The sequence below is a fragment of the Scyliorhinus torazame genome, chromosome 6, assembly GCF_047496885.1.
Source record: "Scyliorhinus torazame isolate Kashiwa2021f chromosome 6, sScyTor2.1, whole genome shotgun sequence".
NCBI lineage: Eukaryota > Metazoa > Chordata > Chondrichthyes > Carcharhiniformes > Scyliorhinidae > Scyliorhinus > Scyliorhinus torazame.
Genome location: NC_092712.1, coordinates 107,538,387 through 107,556,827, shown reverse-complemented (window position 1 = coordinate 107,556,827; position 18,441 = coordinate 107,538,387). Strand labels below are relative to the sequence as shown.

The window sequence follows — 18,441 nt, the reverse complement described above, 5'->3', positions numbered from 1 at the left end:
CATCGGGAGGACTTCTTGCCAGCGGGAGACTGGGAGATCCCTGGACCGTAGGGCCAGCAGGACGGTCTTCCAGACCGTTCCGTTCTCCCTCTCCACCTGCCCGTTTCCCCGGGGGTTGTAACTAGTCGTCCTGCTCGAGGCGATGCCCTTATTGAGCAAGAATTGACGCAGTTCATCGCTCATAAAGGAGGACCCCCTATCACTGTGTATATACGCGGGGAAACCAAACAGTGTAAAGATACCCAGGAGGGCCTTGATGACGGTGGTTGTGGTCATGTCTGGGCAGGGGATGGCGAAAGGGAACCGGGAGGACTCGTCAATCACATTCAGGACATACGTGTTGCAGTCGGTGGAGGGAAGGGGGCCTTTGAAATCCATGCTGAGGCGTTCAAAGGGACGGGATGCCTTTATCAGGTGCGCCCTCTCTGGCCGGTAGAAGTGCGGTTTGCACTCTGCACAGATTTGGCAGTCCCTGGTGACTGACCTGACCTCCTCGATGGAGTAGGGGAGGTTGCGGGTCTTGACAAAATGGAAAAAGCGAGTGACCCCCGGGTGTCAGAGGTCCTCGTGGACGGATTGGAGGTGGTCCACTTGTTCAGTGGCACAAGTGCCGCGGGACAGGGCATCAGGAGGCTCGTTTAGCTTCCCCGGACGGTACAAGATCTCATAGTTGAAGGTGGAGAGTTCTATCCTCCACCGCAAGATCTTGTCGTTTTTAATCTTGCCCCGCTGTGCATTATCGAACATGAAGGCAACCGACCGTTGGTCCGTGAGGAGAGTGAATCTCCTGCAGGTCAGGTAATGCCTCCAATGTCTCACAGCTTCTACTATGGGTTGTGCCTCTTTTTCGACCGAGGAATGGCGAATTTCAGAAGCATGGAGGGTACGGGAGATGAAAGCCATGGGCCTGCCCACTTGGTTGAGGGTGGCCGCCAGAGCTACGTCGGACGCATCGCTCTCGACCTGGAAGGGGAGGGACTCGTCGATGGCACACATCGTGGCCTTTGCAATGTCTGCTTTGATGCGGCTGAAGGCCTGGCGGGCCTCCATCGACAGGGGGAAGGTTGTGGACTGGATTAGGGGTCGGGCTTTGTCTGCGTAATTGGGGTCCCACTGTGCATAATAGCTGAAGAACCCGAGGCAGCGCTTCAGGGCCTTGGGGCAGTGAGGGAGGGGGATCTCCATAAGGGGGCGCATGCGCTCAGGGTCGGGGCCTATAACTCCACTTCGCACTACGTAGCCTAGAATGGCTAGACGGTCGTGCTAAACACACATTTATCCTTATTGTATGTCAGATTAAGGGTTTTCGCGGTCTGGAGAAATTTGCGGAGGTTGGTGTCGTGGTCCTGCTGGTCATGGCCGCAGATGGTGACGTTATCCAGATACGGGAACGTTGCATGTAAGCCGTACCGGCCAACCATTCGGTCCATCTCTCGCTGGAAGACCAAGACCCCATTAGTGACACCAAAGGGAACTCTTAAACTTGATAGAGCCGCCCATCTGCTTCGAAGGCAGTGTACTTGCGATCACTATTACGGAGGGGTAGCTGGTGATAGGCGGACTTGAGATCCACCATGGAGAAGACCTTGTATTGCGCGATCCTGTTTACCAGGTCGGCTATACGGGGGAGAGGGTACGCGTCCAGCTGCGTAAACCTGTTGATGGTCTGACTGTAGTCAATGACCATCCTATGTTTCTCCCCAGTCTTTACCGTGGTGGAGCTCTCCAGGGACTGTTGCTCGCTTCGATGACCCCTTCCCTCAGCAGCCTTTGGACCTCTGACCTGATGAAGGTCCGGTCCTGGGCACTGTACCGTCTGTTCCTGGTGTCGACGGGTTTGCAATCCGGGTGAGGTTCGCAAACAGGGAAGGCGGGTCGACCTTAAGGGTCGCGAGGCCGCAGACAGTAAGGAAGGTATAGGGCCGCCAAATTTAAAGGTCAGGCTTTGCAAGTGGCATTGGAAGTCCAACCCCAGGAGGGTAGCCGCGCAGAGGTGCGGCAGGACATACGGGCGGAAATTGTCGAATTTCCTGCCTTGGACAGTGAGGGTCGCTAGGCAGAACCCCTTTATCTCCACCGAGTGTGACCCGGAGGCCAGGGAGATCCTTTGATTTACAGGGTGGGTTACATGAGAACAGCGCCTTACCGTGTCGGGGTGAACAAAGCTTTCCGTGCTCATAGAGTCAATCAGGCAAGACGTCTCGTGGCCGTTGATGAAGACCGTCGTTGTAGCTGTTGCGAGTGTCCGGGTCAACCTTGGTCCAGTGTCACCGAGGCCAGATGAAGCAATTGCGAGTTCTGATCGGGCAGCGTGTAGTCGGCCGTGCTGGGGGCCTGGGGCTCATCCAAGATAGCGTCACCCATGGGTCGCACATGGTGTCTGGGGATGAACAAGATGGCGACGGCGATGGACAAAATGGCGGCGCCCACCCATCCAGCGTGGTGTCTGGGGGGGGCAAGATGGCCACGCCCGTGGGTTGCACGTGGCCCTAGGATAGGGGGGTGGCAGTGAGCGCTGGCCGGTCGGGGCCTGAAGGGGGGGTTGCCGCAGCGGTCCATAATCGCTGGAGACCGCGGCCACGGCGCGGGCCTGGCAGACCCCCACAAAGTGGCCCTTCTTGCCGCACCCTTTGCAGGTGGCGGTGCGGGCCGGGCAGTGCGGGCGGGGATGATTCGCCTGCCCGCAGAAGAAACAGCGGGGCCCGGCGGAGTTAGCGGGCCGTCTCATAGCGCAGGCCTGCGGGGTCAGGGGGAAGGCCTGTGGGGCTGCCGCTGCAGGGTGCCACACAGCCCAGGGGGCTGCCGCGCGGTCGGGCACATAGGACTGTGCGTTTCTGTAGGCAACGTCCTTGGACCCTGCCAGGGCCCGTGCCTCTCTAAGTCCGAGAGTGTCCCTTTCTAGGAGTCTTCGGAGGATATCTGGGGAGCTCATACCTGCTACAAAAGCATCCCTGATTAAAAGTTCCGTGTGCTCGTTCCCCGAAACTTGCGGGCAGCCACAGTTTCGGCCCAGCACCAGTATCGCCTGGTAGAAATCTTCCAATGATTCCTCGGGGCTTTGCCGTCTAGTCGCAAGCAGGTGACGAGCGTAGACCTGATTTACAGGGCGGATATAATGTCCTTCTAGCAGTTCGATCGCGGCATCATAGTTCTCCGCCTCCTCGATAAGGAGGTAGATCCCAGGGCTGACCGTTGAGCGCAGGAGATGCATTTTCTGTCCTTCTGTGGGGGTGCCTCCGGCCGTCTTGAGGTAGCCTTTAAAGCACGCCAGCCAGTGTTTAAAAATTGCAGTTGAGTTCTCCGTGTGGGGGCTGAGTTGAAGGCACTCTGGTTTGATTCAGAGATCCATCCTTCCAGCTTAAGTCTAGTAGATTAAATTGATGCGCAATCAATTACACTCAAGGCTTTAATCTACTAGAACCTGTTCCCCAGCAGCTTCGATACAGAAAGTGAAGGCTGCTGGGACGGCACCGTCTCTTATACTCCGCCTTCAGGGCGGAGCTATGTAATACAGCCAATGGTAGACTCCTGGGGCTAACCAATGATCATCAGCCTCTCAGGTACCGCAATACCTGGTACTACCACACCGACCAACTTACTAAATGGTTTACACGCCACTCAATAAGAAGACGCTTTTAAAGGAAAAATGTTGTAGAAACAGGAATTGGAGACAAGATATTGCGAATGTTAATGGGCTGAATCTTCTGAGGAGAGGCAGCTGGCAGAGCATATCTGTTCTCAGAGTCCTTCCTCGCAGAGTAGGGTTGTCAGGGGAAGCCAAGGTTGTCATTCACTAACACAGTGAAACGATTTGGGAAATTTAAACAGCTTTTCACTATGGTAGTAAATATGAGTGAGATCAGTGGGTAGCGTGGATAGAGTGGAAGAATGCCAGCTGGATAGGTGGAATTGTGGGTACGGTGGCAGGGTGGTAGATGCTGAGGTGGGTAGGATGGCAGGGCAGTTACCGTGCAAGCTGGGACAGGGTGCTGGGTGTAAGGGTGGGTAGGGCGTCATCTGGATAGGGTAGTAGGGTGGGGGGGTAGGATGGTTGGTTGGCGAGGTCAGGGCTGGTCGGGTCAGAGTCGGAGAATTGGGAGAGTCAGAGGGCCAGGTGGGACCAGAGAGTAGGGGAGCAGAATCATTGGGAATAAAAACAAATTACTGCGGATGCTGGTATCTGAAACCAAAGAGAAACATAGCCACAGAAACCCAGGGAAACGGGATGCTAATAGCCACAGAAACCAGGGGGAAAGAGTGCTAATGGTAGTCCCCAGAGAGAATACCTTTACACATCTTTTGTTCTCGCCGGGGACTGTCATTAGCACTCTTTCCCCGTGGTTTCTGTGGCTATGCTGAGGCCCCCGGAGAATAGCGCGAAGGCGTCGGACCCGATCGCGGGTCTGACGCCCCATTCTCTGCCCCCGCGGCGAGGGCGATTGTGGCGCGGAAGCTCGGAGAATCCCGGCCTCTGTATTCTGAGTTCTGAGGGGCCCCCGGTGTATCTTCCAGAGTACCCCCAGGCTCTGAAAGATCTGTGCTAATATTTTTCAAATAATGGATAAAAAGTGTTGAGTCTGTATTAAACTTCCTTTTCCATTGCTGCTCAGGTTAGAACCAAGTTAAGGAATTATTGTTGTCCTGAGTGCCAATATGACCATTAGTGTGACCCTTCAGTAAAGTAAATCAACGGGCCAGAATTTGTTGTCACCGAGCATCTATTAGCATCTGCTGTTCGACTTGCTCCTGCATCCTTCTGCTCAAAACATTTTTGCAGACAAAATTGCTGCAAGTGGGATCTGAAACTGGTGCAGCAAGGGAAACAGAAAAACTGGAACATGAATGAACAGGGCAAGCAACAGAATACCTCCTTAATCAATGAAGTTTAAGGAGTGGCAAATAACTAGTGGAAACACCTCAAAATATTCAAAATGTGAAGGAATGACATCCCACATTTACGATAATAAATGTTTAGTTCCAGAGATGTTAATTAGCGGTTATTAACACTTGTCACATTAATAAAAGGGCACTTACACTGATAATGACAAGGCAATTTTAATGGGCAATTCATGAGGAAACAGCAACTTCCTAAAATATTTGGAGAGGTTAAAGAGGAGATGCTGCTTTTGCAAAGCTAGCAGCAAAGAGAAGGAGCTGGGACAGCAATTTGTGAATATTTGCATTAAACTGTGCACCAACCCCACACTGTAAAGTTTCACTGTGAATAATGGCAAGCGCCATTTGCCTTATTGTTATCGTGACAGAAAATACTGGCATATTATGACTGTAAGGAAGGAATTTTTTATATGAATGACTTGGATCAGGAAGTGGAAAAGTGGGTTAGTAAGTCTGCCGATGACACAAAGGTTGGGGGAGTTGTAGATAGTGTTGAGGGTTGTTGCACATTATGGCAGGACATTGACAGGACGCAGATCTGGGCTGAGAAGTGGCAGATAGAGTTCAACCTTGATAAATGTGAAGTGATTCATTTTAGAAGGTCGAATTTGATTGCTGAATACCGGGTTAAAGGCAGGATTCTTTTGAAGAGTGGAGGAACAGAGGGATCTTGGGGTCCACGTACAAAAATCCCTCATAGGGTTGTTAAGAAGACGTATGATATGTTGGCTTTCATTAACTGGGGGATTGAGTTTAAGAGCTGCGAGGTTTTGCTGCAGCTTTATAAAACTCTAGTTAGTCCACACTTGGAATATTGTGTCCAGTTCTGGTTGCCTCATTATAGCAAGGATGTGGATGCTTTGGAGAAGGTGCAGAGGAGATTTACCAGGATGCTGCCTGGACTGGAGGGCATGTCTTATGAAGAAAGGTTGAGGGCGCTAGGGCTTTTCTCACTGGAGCGAAGACGGCAGAGAGGTGACCTGATAGAGGTGTACAAAGTGATGAGATAGAGTGGATAGCCAGAGACTTTTGCCCAGGGTGGAAATGGCTGTCACGAGGTGACATAATTTTAAGGTGATTGGAGGAAGGTAACGGGGAGATGTCAAAGGTTGGTTCTTTACACCGAGAGTGGTGGGTGCGTGGAATGCACTGCCAGCAGAGGTGGTGGAATCAGAGTCATTAGGGACATTTAAGCGACTTTTAGAGTGGCACATGGACAGCAGTAAATTGAAGATGTGTAGGTTAGGTTGATCTTAGATTAGGGTAAATGGTTGGCACAACATCGTGGGCTGAAGGGCCTGTACTATGCTGTACTGTTCTATGTTCTATGAAATCTTTTTCAAAAAGTTTTAGTGTTGCTTTGTCTTGACAGAAATGTAACGGGTTGCATAGCAAAATGCATTAACTTATTAAAGGGAGTGATGGATAGCGTCAAGCTGGGCTGTAAGGTTGCTGTGCTTTCATGTTGCTAGATGCAATTAACTTGTGTGACAGTTTCAATGGACGGATTCAATTTACAGGAAGAATATGCCTTTAAATCTAAAGACAGTGCATATGAAGAAGGTCAAGTTTCATGATTTCATGGTTTCAGTGGTGATCAGTCAAGCTATTCTCATGGTGTATAATTTTTCTGGTTGTAGACTGTTGACCCGTCAGCTACTGGAGAACATATCAGCTTGAGGGAGCCTCTGACGACCACACATCACATCACAAGACGAGAAGTGAGGTTACCGCAGCCTCTAAAATATGAGCAGTCAAAAGTACTGGTAAGGAAAGGACAGTGCTGATGGTGAACATTATCTTTATTGATCCTTTTAGAAAGTGACTATTCCTGTAGTTATTGTGCATTTCCATATGGAAACTGTGTTTTAGTGTTGCAATTGCCCACCTGTCTAATAAAATGGCTTTTAATATGTATATTTGTAACATACTGTTCTCAAAGGTTTATAGGCAAGTTTTCCTTTTATTTTGACAAAACTGTGGCACGTCTTCAGTGTGGCACATTTCTTATCATCAAGTTGCACCTTTGCCGTTACCAGTTTTCCTGTTTCTGGGTTGTTATGGTGCCCCCCCCCCACCCTTCCCCGGGACTCTACCAGAGATCTGCAATGGATGTTGCATATAGGTCATATAGAGAACTTGGCCATGACAGGCTTCAGCAGTCTTGCCAGTCATCAATAGGTTGCCAGAATGTACATTGAAAAGATTTTCAATGTACGCATGAGAATCATTTGGTCATACTTACTGGCATCTGATCCTCCTTACCTGATGTTTCCCCTGTCCACCACACCCAAGCAATCCAATAGGCCCTGGTGCGTAAACAAGAAATTCTGTCCCTTCATTTGCTTTATTGACACTGTTTTTTAAATGTAACAACGAATACCTCTTGAAACATTTGCCTGAAGACAAGTAATCTTTAGGTCACAGCACAGTGAGCAAAGTAAAATAAACTGTAGCAGACTGTTGACATCTGACAAAACATTGTTAGATCCATCTAATTGTTAACAAAAGACTTAATTCACTGATAAACTGTTAAACTTTCATAACTTCAGGAAGTAATGTTTGACTAATATTTATTCTCCACTTTTCTTTTAAGTCAATCTTTGTGAATATTTTCTTATGTCCAGTTAAATATTTGACTTTCGAAGAATCCCTTCATCCAGTTTCAAAGGTTCTTCAAACTGAGCTACTGAGGTATCCACAGAAGAGAAGTCTCTGTTTGCCCAATATGGAGAGTACATTTTTTCCCATTTCGGGAACACTTCACTTAAACAAGTCTAGGAAGCTTTGGCATGTGTTAGCATAGTCAAGATACAAGGGCATAGAAATTGGTGTGCACCACCAGCCTCCAATGCGAACAGGAGGCAGAGAACGATCACTGCGACTGATCGCAATATTAGGCACACCCTAACACTGGGCCTCAGACTTCATTCACATGAAAGTAGCAAATTGTGGATACCTGCTGGTTGTCTGGCAGAAGAGGATTTTTGTTTCAGGAGTGGGAGGAGCAGCCGTGTACTTCCCAGTTCCACATTCATTTCTCTTTTAATACTTGTCTTGCTGGTGGTCATACTAAACAGTTATTTTAAGAACCGTTGGCTATCCCACATGAAAGCCATGTTTTCCTGAATGCTAGGCTCTCTACATTTGGACAGACCAATATTATAAAGGGGGCCTAAAATATCCATTAGGCAAAGGCCCGGAATTCTCCGGTCATTGCGATTCACATTTCCCAACAGCCACGCACTCTAGCCTGGCAGCATGGAGTGGCTTTGATGGGGAATCCCATTGACAAGTGGCGGAAGACAGAATCCCGGCGGCAGCGAACAGCATAGCCAAGAAACACGCGGCTGTGAAACCGGAGAATCCAGTCCAAAGTACCGAACGCTTGTTTTAGCCCATGTCAAAAGATTGAGTAGCTCAGTTATGGCACACAATGCGTCATCCTGACAGTCATATTGAATGGCTCTTTTGTGCCTGTAAAACTGCAATAGCACCATTTAATTTCAAGGTCAAGTTCATAAGAGAACTGCTGGGGTTGAAATAGCTGAAATTATTTGACCTCCCAGAACGATGCATTAATAAGCTTCCAGGCGTCAGCCTCACTTCTTTGATGGGCGAATCACTCCATCTTCATCAGGCTGTTGCCTTGTACTATTATGTGAAACAGATTGTAAAGAATCCTAACAGCCAGTGACAAGCCCATCCTTCAGATTCCATTAGTGAACCACCATGGCCAGTCAATTATCCATCGTACTCCAGAGTACCACTGACTCCTCCATCGAATTAGCAAGCGAGTCCGGCTGTTATTTTGTAGCTTCTTTAACCTGAAAGAGATTGTCAAATTTCTGCTTTTGTCGCTTAATTCTCACCACTATCTCTTTCAGCCTTTAAAATCCACTTACACATCAATTAAATGAAGGTGTACAAATTGAAGTTCACATCCCTCCCCCAAAATATGAAAATAACTGACTGTTTATGCCCTTCAGCAAGGGGTAAACCAAAACAAAGTGACATTACTGACAGAAAAATAAATTATAATCTATACAAAATAAACCTAAAGTTGACTCAAGGGGCGTCATTCTCCGACCCCCCGCCGGGTCGGAGAATCGCTGGGGGCTGGCGTGAATCCCGCCCCCGCTGGTTGCGAAGTCTCCGGCACCGGAGATTCGGCGGGGGCGGGAATCACGGCGGGCCGGTTGGCGGGCACCCCGCGCGATTCTCCGGCCCGGATGGGCCGAAGTCCCGCCGATAAATTGCCTGTCCTGCAGGCGTGGATTAAACCACCTTTTGAACGGCGAGACAAGGCAGCGTGGGCGGGCTCCGGGGTCCTGGGGGGGCGCGGGGCGATCTGACCCCGGGGGGGGTGCCCCCACGGTGGCCTGGCCCGCGATCGGGGCCCACCGATCCGCGGGTGGGCCTGTGCCGTGGGGGCACTCTTTCCCTTCCGCCTCTGCCACGGTCTCCACCATGGCGGAGGAGGAAGAGACTCCCTCCACTGCGCATGCGTGGGAAACTGTCAGCGGCCGCTGACACTCCCGCGCATGCGCCGCCCGGAGATGTCATTTCCGCGCCAAAGGAACATCGCGCCGTTTCGGGAGAAATTCTCCGGAAATGGCACGATGTCCGCCGACTGGCGCCCAAAATGGCGCAAATCAGTCGGGCATCACTCTGCCCCAAAGGTGCGGAATGCTCCGCATCTTTGGGGGCCGAGCCCCAACCTTAAGGGGCTAGGTCGGCGCCGGACGAATTTCCGCCCCACCAGCTGGCGGAAAAGGCCTTTGGTGCCCTGCCAGCTGGCACGGAAATGTCATCTCCAGGCGGCGCATACGCGGGAGCGTTAGCGGTCGCTGACGGCATTCCCGCGCATGCGCATTGGAGGGAGTCTCTTCCGCCTCCGCCATGGTGGAGACCGTGGCGAAGGCGGAAGGAAAAGAGTGCCCCCACGGCACAGGCCCGCCCGCGGATCGGTGGGCCCCCCCAGGACCCCGGAGCCCCCCCGCGCCGCCTTGTCCCGCCGGTAAGGTAGGTGGTTTAATCTACGCCGGCGGGGCAGGCATTTTAGCGGCGGGACTTCGGCCCATCCGGGCCGGAGAATCACGCGGGGGGTCTGCCAACCGGCGCGGCGCGATTCCAGCCCCTGCTGAATATCCGGTGCCGGAGACTTCGGCAACCAGCGGGGGCGGGATTCACGCCAGCCCCCGGCGATTCTCCGACCCGGCGGGGGGTCGGAGAATCTTGCCCCTGATGGCAGCCAGCTCATAGCTCCAGAAAATGCATGTGTCTGTCCCATTAGTTGATCCGACTGGAATTTGCAGTTTACTGTATGGCATTCTGTATTCTCGCAATTGTAGCACGAGAAGTGAGTCGGTTAAAAATGGAAGGAGAAAGAGGAAGCAGAGAATGTCTCGAAATACGGCAAATTAGGGGCGAAAGTCTCCGTTATCGGCGCAAAGTCCACCGATCGGCGCAAAAAACGGCGCAAATCCGACTTGCGTCACATCGGAAAAATGGGTCGAAAGTCTCCGGCCCGAAATGGGCTAGCAGCGACGTAACGGGATCCGCGCTTGTGCACGTGGTTCACGCCGTGCAGAGTCATACGCGCCGCACGGCGTGACGGCTCATAAGGCCGCGCTGCTCCCCCCCACCCGACCGGAACACCCGACCGGAACACCCAACTAGATGGCTGGCCGCCGCTCAGCCCCGAGGTTCCAGTCACGGGATGTGGAGGCGCTCCTGGATGCAGTGGAGCAGAGGAGGGACGCCCTGTATACCGGGCATGGCTGCAGAGTTGCCCCACGCCACAGCCGGCGTCTGTGGAGGGAAGTGGCAGAGGCCGTCACCGCTGCGGCCCTGACACCACGGACAGGCACCCAGTGCCACAAGAAGGTGAACAACCTAACCCATATCCCCCCTCCCCCATATCCCCCCTCCCCCATATCCCCCCTCCCCCATATCCCCCCTCCCCCATATCCCCCTCCCCCATATCCCCCCTCCCCCATAGCCCCCATATTACCCCCTCCCCCATATTACCCCCTCCCCCATATCCCCCCTCCCCCATATCCCCCCTCCCCCATATCCCCCCTGCCCCATATCCCCCCTCCCCCATATCCCCCCTCCCCCATATCCCCCTCCTCCATATCCCCCTCCCCATATCCCTCCTCCCCCATATCCCCCCTCCCCCATTTCCCCCATATCCCCCCCTCCCCATATCCCCCATACCCCCCTCCCCCATATCCCACATATCCCCCCTCCCCCAGAATCCCCCATATCCCCCCTCCCCCATATCCCCCTCCCCCATATTCCCATGCATGCTTCATTGTGTATTGCAGGAGCAAACGTCCAGGCACCCATCCCCGCAGATGCAGACCGCCCGCAGGATGCCCCTCGGAGGCCACGGGAGACAGAGAGACCCGGACCCTCCAGCATGCGACGCCCGCAGGATGCCCCTCGCACACCACGGGAGACGGAAAGACCTGGAGCAACAGGTAGACGACACCCCCGTCACGTGCGGGAGCGACCACCCAGCGACGAGGGGGGCAGCCACAGGCCCCCGTCACATCCGAGCCAGGACACCACTACCCAGGACACCACTACCCAGGACACCACTACCCGGGACAGCACTGCCCAGGACACCCCTACCCGGGACAGCACTACCCAGGAAGACGAAATACCGGACAGTGACTCAGAGTGGATGGGTGGAGACGAACCCCCACCCCAAAGTGCCATGGACTCAGAGTGGGACGAAGAGCACGACACAACGCCACTGCTGTCACCAACACCCTCCACCATCGCAGAAACACTCACCTCGGTTGGGCACTTTAGTGATGAGGCGTCTGGTACACTCACTGGTGTGCACAACACAGCCGTCCCGGTACAGCAGGTGGAGGTAGGAGCAGCAGAGGGGCCGGTGGTCGGAGGGCAGCCCAGCCCAAACGAACATCTGCCGCCCAGATGGATCCCGGGTTCCTGGAGTTACCACACCCACCCATAGATCCGATGCAACCACCGACCCGGAGACGAGCGAAGAGGGTGACGGCCGGCTTGCGGCGGCTGCAGTTGCAGGTGGAGGAGTCCACCCGCGTCCAGGAGCTGGAAGTGGTGCCGGTCATACGTGCCACCCAGGCCGACACCGCACGGGTGGCGTCCGTGGTGGAGGCAATGGGTGCGACGGTGTCAGACATGGGGAACGGTTTGCGAGGCCTGGGGCTTTCCGTGCAGGCGGCGTCTGTGGCCCAGGACATGGCTGCCCTCTCACAGGAGGCCATGAGCCAGTGCCAGCGCCAGATGGCAGAGGCGCCCAACACCATAGCCCAGTCTCAGCAGGCCATAGCCCAGTCTCAGCAGGCCATGGTCCAGTCTCAACAGGCCATGGCCCAGTCTCTACAGGCCATCGCTGAGGGCATCGGCGCCAGTGGCCATGTGCGAGCCGGCGTCGCACTGTCACAGACAGGGTTTGCCAACCCCCTGGGCTCCATGGCTGCAAACCTGCAGACCCCTGTCGATACCAGCACGGGCCTCCAGGTCTGGCAGCGCCAGATGCCGGGGGGGCGTCGGATGGCCAGTCCGTTCGCATCCCCCACCCATGTAGAGGCCTGGGGGCCATCGGGCACCCCGAGGGAGGAGGAGGTGGTGTGGTCCGTCACGGGTCCCCCTGTAGGGGAGGTCCAGGAACACCGCGACACCTCGGACTCCTCCCCCTTCCGTCCCAGGTGCATCGGGTGGGCAACGGGCAGGACAGGCTGGCAGCTCGCCATCCCAGTCGCCCGGGCCGCAGCCTGGCCCATCTAGGCCAGGACGCCCCAGGAAACGGCCGCCAAAGGGATCCAGTGTCAGAGGGCAGGAATCACAGGAGTCCACCTCCAGTTCTGCTGTACCGTCTGGGGAACCACGTAGACGTAGTCAAAGGGCCCGTAAGGCCAAACAATTAGGCACTGAGTAAGTTGGCATGGGTGCAGGGCACAGATGAATTTTAGGGGCTAGGGCACGTGCATGAACTTGTTTGGTTATTAAAGTCAATGTTACACCTACAGAAGCTGCCTTTGTGCTCTGTCCAAAGCGTGCGGGGGTGTCATGTACGTTGAGCGCAAGTGTGTGTGTGAGGGGTGGTCTTACGTCAGCCCCAGGTGAGTCTGCCCCCTTCCCCCTGGGCCGCCATCAACATCCCCCGGGCAGAGGACGGGACCGTGCGCTGCAGTGTCACAGCCGCATGCAGGGATGGTCCGAGTGGATGGTGGTACTGTGGCCATGGGTCAGACATAGTCCAACGTTGTGGAGCCAGGAGCTCACCGCAGGGCGGGTTGTCATCATCCTCCATGGCCTGCAATAGACACGCGTCCACCCGCAACTGTGTGAGCCCGGCCGTTGTGCCGCAGGTGGATCGGCAATGGGGGGGGGGGGGGTGGTGTGAATGCTGGTGGGATGGGTGGGGTTGGGGAGGGGGTGAGGGTGCTGGGTGGGTGGATGGGTGGGGGGTGTGGGTGGTCGGCTGTTGCCATGGTGTGCGGTCTGTGGCCATACTACCCCATTCCTACGCCCATCTAGTCAGTGAAGCGGGCGGCTATCAGTCTGTCCCGTGCCCGCTGGGACAGCCGGTAACGGTGGACAGCCACCCGCCTGTGTCTACCCCGTCTGGCCTGACCATTACCGCCATCCCCCTCATCTGGGGAGGACTGCGCCTCTTCCTGCTGCTCCTCCACTCCGCCCTCCTCTGCCTGCGGCACATCGCCCCTCTGCTGGGCTATGTTGTGCAGGACGCAGCACACCACAATGATGCGGCCGACCCTATCTGACCGATACTGGAGGGCGCCCCAGAGAGGTCCAGCCACCTGAAACTCATCTTCAGCACGCCAAAGCACCTCTCTATCACTCCCCTTGTCGCTACATGGGCATCATTGTAGCGGTTCTCTGCCTCATTGCGTGGCCTCCGTATAGGCGTCATCAGCCACGATCGCAATGGGTAGCCCCTGTCGCCCAGCAACCAGCCCCTCAGCCGGGGATGGCGTCCCTCGTACATGCCGGGGATGGATGACCGCGACAACACATATGAGTCGTGTACACTGCCTGGGTAACGGGCGCAGACGTGCAGGATCATCATGCGGTGGTCGCAGACCACCTGTCTGTTCATCGAATATGTCCCCTTCCTATTGGTGAACACGGCCCTGTTATCTGCAGGTGGCCGCACGGCGACGTGCATCCCATCAATCGCGCCCTGGACCATGGGGAACCCGGCCACGGCAGAGAAGCCCACGGCCCGGGCATCTTGGCTGGCCCGGTCCACAGGGAAGCGGATGTAGCGGTGCGCCATGGCATATAGGGCATCTGTCACTGCCCGGATGCACCGATGCACCGATGTCTGCGATATGCCGGACAGGTCCCCACTCGGTGCCTGGAATGACCCCGTTGCATAAAAGTTCAGGGCCACCGTAACCTTGACGGACACGGGGAGAGGGTGTCCCCCGCCAGTGCCACGCGGTGACAGGTGTGCCAGCAGGTGGCAGATGTGTGCCACGGTTTCCCGCCTCATCCGGTGTCTCCTCCTGCATTCCCGGTCCGTGAGGTCCTGGTATGACTGCCGGGGCCGGTACACACGGGGCGCCCTCGGGTGCCTCCATTGCTGTGGGGCCGCGACGTCCTCCTCCCCCTCCTCGTCCTGACGGTCAGGTGTCCCTCCAGCCTGGGCGGCTGCCGCCTGTCCCTCTACGGCAGCCTGCGCCGCCTCTCTGGCACGCTCCTCCTCCTCCTCCTCCTCCTCCTCCTCCTCCTCCTCCTCCTCCTCATCCAGGGCAACATAGACATGAGCGGCTGCCGCCACGGCGGCCAACATCGCTGGATGATCGGAAAACATGACGGCCTGGTGGGGGGGGAGGGGAACGACGACATGTCATCATTGCCCATATCCCCTCCTCCCCCCAGCCAGGTGGCATGGACCGCATGGGTCCAACTGTTGGAGGCTGGCACCTGGCCAGGTGGACCAACTCACTTGCCCTCGCATCCCCCTCCCCGGCACGGACCCCAACCTCCTCCCCGGCACGGACCCCCCTCCCGGCACTCCCCCAGAGCCCAGCCCACTCTAACCACCCCCCCCGCCGCACACACACACACACACATCCCGAGACACACCTCTCCCCACACATTCAGACTGCGACCACGCCATCGCCTGCCCAGAGCCAACCCCCCAGGCCGTCACTCACCTCCACGCTGGTCGGCGTGAACCTGGAGCACCGGGTCACGCCGATGAAAAGGTTTAATTTACGTCGATGTGAACGGTCATCACGTTGACGGGACTTCGGCCCATCCGGAAGGGAGAATATCGGCAGGCCGAAAATCGACTGCCTTGCGCAGACCCGTGACATTCTCCGACGGCCGCGGCGCCATTAACGCCCCGCCGGCTTTTCTCCCTTCGGAGACTTCGGCAACCGGCGGGGGCGGGATTCACGGCGGCCAACGGCCATTCTCCGACCCTCTGGGGGGTCGGAGAATGACGCCCCAGGTGTCCCACTCAATTTTCTGAAGGCAGTTTGAATGCAGATAATGGCATGGTTCTGCTGTAATGTGCAGCCTTGAGAAAAGAACACCCTCTTTAAATCTGAGGCCTTCAAATGAGGCTCTGTGCTTGGACCCAAAGTAAAACAGGCACACTGGAGTACTTTTGACTTCTGTGTGTTTTTTATAGTTGAAAGTACTTTTTACTAATTGTAATGGTTTGGAGAATTGCTTGCTAACGTTAAGCTATTTATGATCGCTCTGCTGCAATTCTGCCTTTCCTGGTGTGACCTGGCCTTATTTTTGTTTGACCTTGCCTTTTTGTAATTTGCTTGTAAGGCACAGTAAACAGTACAAAGTGTAATCAGCTTGATGGATGTTCAATGAATAATTTAGACATTTCTGGAAATTAGCTTCCGTGATAATCTTTTAAGTGCCAAATATACTTTGAACGTTGCAGAACATACATAAGGAGCGCAATTCTCCCATCGGGAGACTAAGTGCTGACGCCGGAGTGAAAACCGGAGTGTTCCACTCCGGTGTCAGAGGCCGTTCCCAGCCCCCTATTCTCCCGCCCCCGGGGGCTAGGAGCGGCGCCACGTCATTTACACGTGCCGGGCCTTGGTGCCACGTAAAAGCGGCGCCGCGTAAATGACACGGCCGGCGCCGCGTAAATGACGTCATCCGCGCAAGCGCAGGTTGACCGGCGCCAACCCGCGCATGCGCGGTTACCGCCCTCCCCGCGGCCGCCCCGCAAGAAGATATCGGATGGATCTTGCTGGGCAGCGGAGGAAAGGAGGTCCTCCTTCAGAGTGGCCGGCCCGCCGATCGGTGGGCACCGATCGCGGGCCAGACCCTTTTTGAGTCCCCTCCCCCCCCGGTGCAGGAACACCCCCCCCCTCACAGGCCGCACCCGCAGCATTCCCGCGCTATTCCCACCGGCAGCGACCAGGTGTGGACAGCGCCGGTGGGAACCTGTCGTGTTGGGCAGGCCGCTCGGCCCATCTGGGCCGGAGAATTGCCGCTCGCCCGTTACAAACAGTGAGCGGCGATTCTCCGAGCGGCCAGCCGTGATTCTCACCGTGCCGGTTTGGGGGGGGGGGAGAATCACGTGCGGGTGCCGGGGCGACGTGGCGGGACTCGCGCGGGGCCCCGGCGATTGTCCCACCCGGCGTGGGGGGGAGAATTCCGCCCCATATATTTGTAATATAATTTCCTTAAAGTGATCTTCAAAATATTAATATTGACCATAAAAAGTGCTTAACATAATAGGCCTTTATAAAAAACTGCACCCTAAATAAATGAAGTATAGTAATTATTCTATAGTCTTTAAAAGATTAACAGCATGAGAACTGATATTGATTTTCATTTGCTGGAGATTCAAGAGGCTTTATGTAAGTATTACATATATTTGATCTTTAATACCTTCAGAAATTTCCCTTAAAATATAAGCTAATCCCATTGTAATCTTTGGAAAACTAAGTGGCAATGGCATTCTGCTGGTAGGCCACAATTGTTGTATATTTAGTTAATGAAATTTTAACATTAACCAAATTTTCAGCTTAATAACTTAATTCAGAAGTAAGGTCAAGAAAAAATACCAAATTACTTTAAATGTTACAGCATTTAATGTAGTTGGTCTAAAATATATGTTTGTGAGGAGTTTTTCAAAAGATACTTTTTTATAAATTATTTTATCAGAGTTACAAAGCCAGAGCTCAGAGTGTGGTCAGAGGCAAACCCTAATCTAGCTCCTTGCCTGCTCCAAAAAAACAATTCAAATTGAATCCAATTCATAATCCCCACAAGAGAGACATACCAGATCCAGGCATTACACCTGATCTCACGCTTGATCTTATCCAAAGGGCCGAGAAGCTACCAAAAGAGACTTTAACCTGAAATCCCATCTGCCCCCTCAGGCTGGAGTACAAGATCCCATAGCCCTATTGTGAAGGGTAAGGGAGTTATCGCCAATGTACCGTCCAATATTCATCCCGCATTCAACACCATAAAATCATTTACTGGGTGTGTTGAGCCTCACAAGGACCATGGGGGATCGTTGATTGTTCTCCCCGTGGGCTTGAGATAAGTCAACTCTCACCTGAACAAGTCAACAGTTCCTTCACTGCAAGTTTTCTTACCAGAAAATTATCTTTGGTTGGAGCATTTTCAATTGACACACTGGGTGCAATCTTTCCAAAATTGTACAAAATGTTGGATCAGGCGAGAAAAGCTGTGTGAAACTTGGGGGCTTCTCAAACACCTTTTTGTGGCTGATTAAACGACACTCTGTGCAATTTCAGACTGCTGGTGAGGATTACACAGCCAGCTGGAGGACCGGGGCCTAAAGACGACGGCAACAGCAGGAATCTGAGATTGGAGTCACCATTTCTAAAGGGCACCGTGAACCCCCCCCCCGGCATCAAAGGGAAAGACCTCACATTCCTCACATTCAGAAAGGGAGCTCCTCAACCCCCCCCCCTCCCCCCCAGGCATATCCATCAATCCCCCCAGGCATATCCATCAATCCCCGGGGCCTACAGACCTCTGGGCCCCTGGCATGGTCATCATGACTCGTTTTGTTTCTGAGGACCATAGTGATGTTGCGCCGATGTGAAATCACGCCATTGGGGGTGCTGGGGGGCAGAGAGGATGCGTCATGGGCAGATGCTACAGAGTGGAGCCCTTTAATATAATTATAATATATGTTAAAATATGTACATCAACTTCACGCCCAGGCAGATCTTGTCCCCGGCGGGGGTAGGGAAAGATCTCAAACCGAGATCTTGCCAAAACAAATCCCGTTTTTGGCCGCTTGCCAGGCTTAGCTGCCATTGCAGGATTTGCACCGGCGACTAACGGGCATCTAGATCATGGCCACTGTTTCTCAGGAGCAGATTAGGCACGCCAATCAAGGGTAGATGTAATTTGAAAAAATGCCTTAATTTTCAGAAATGTTTATACTTTTGTTTAAAGATAATCAGCGGATGTGGTGGAGTGATACAGAGGGGTTATCTGAGGCATCAGTCTGGAACCTGCCCATTGATTTCATTAGAGAAC

General features: G+C 54.1%; 1 protein-coding gene across 1 annotated transcript in view; it reads left to right on the top strand.

The window, feature by feature from the left end:
- The window catches only part of itga8 (integrin, alpha 8), a 328,234-nt gene that overhangs the window by 263,039 nt on the left and 46,754 nt on the right, over positions 1-18,441 (top strand). Inside the window, exon 26 of the mRNA XM_072508666.1 lies at positions 6,537-6,662. Within this exon, the coding sequence (XP_072364767.1) occupies positions 6,537-6,662 (126 nt within the window). The remainder of the gene's footprint in view (positions 1-6,536; positions 6,663-18,441) is intronic.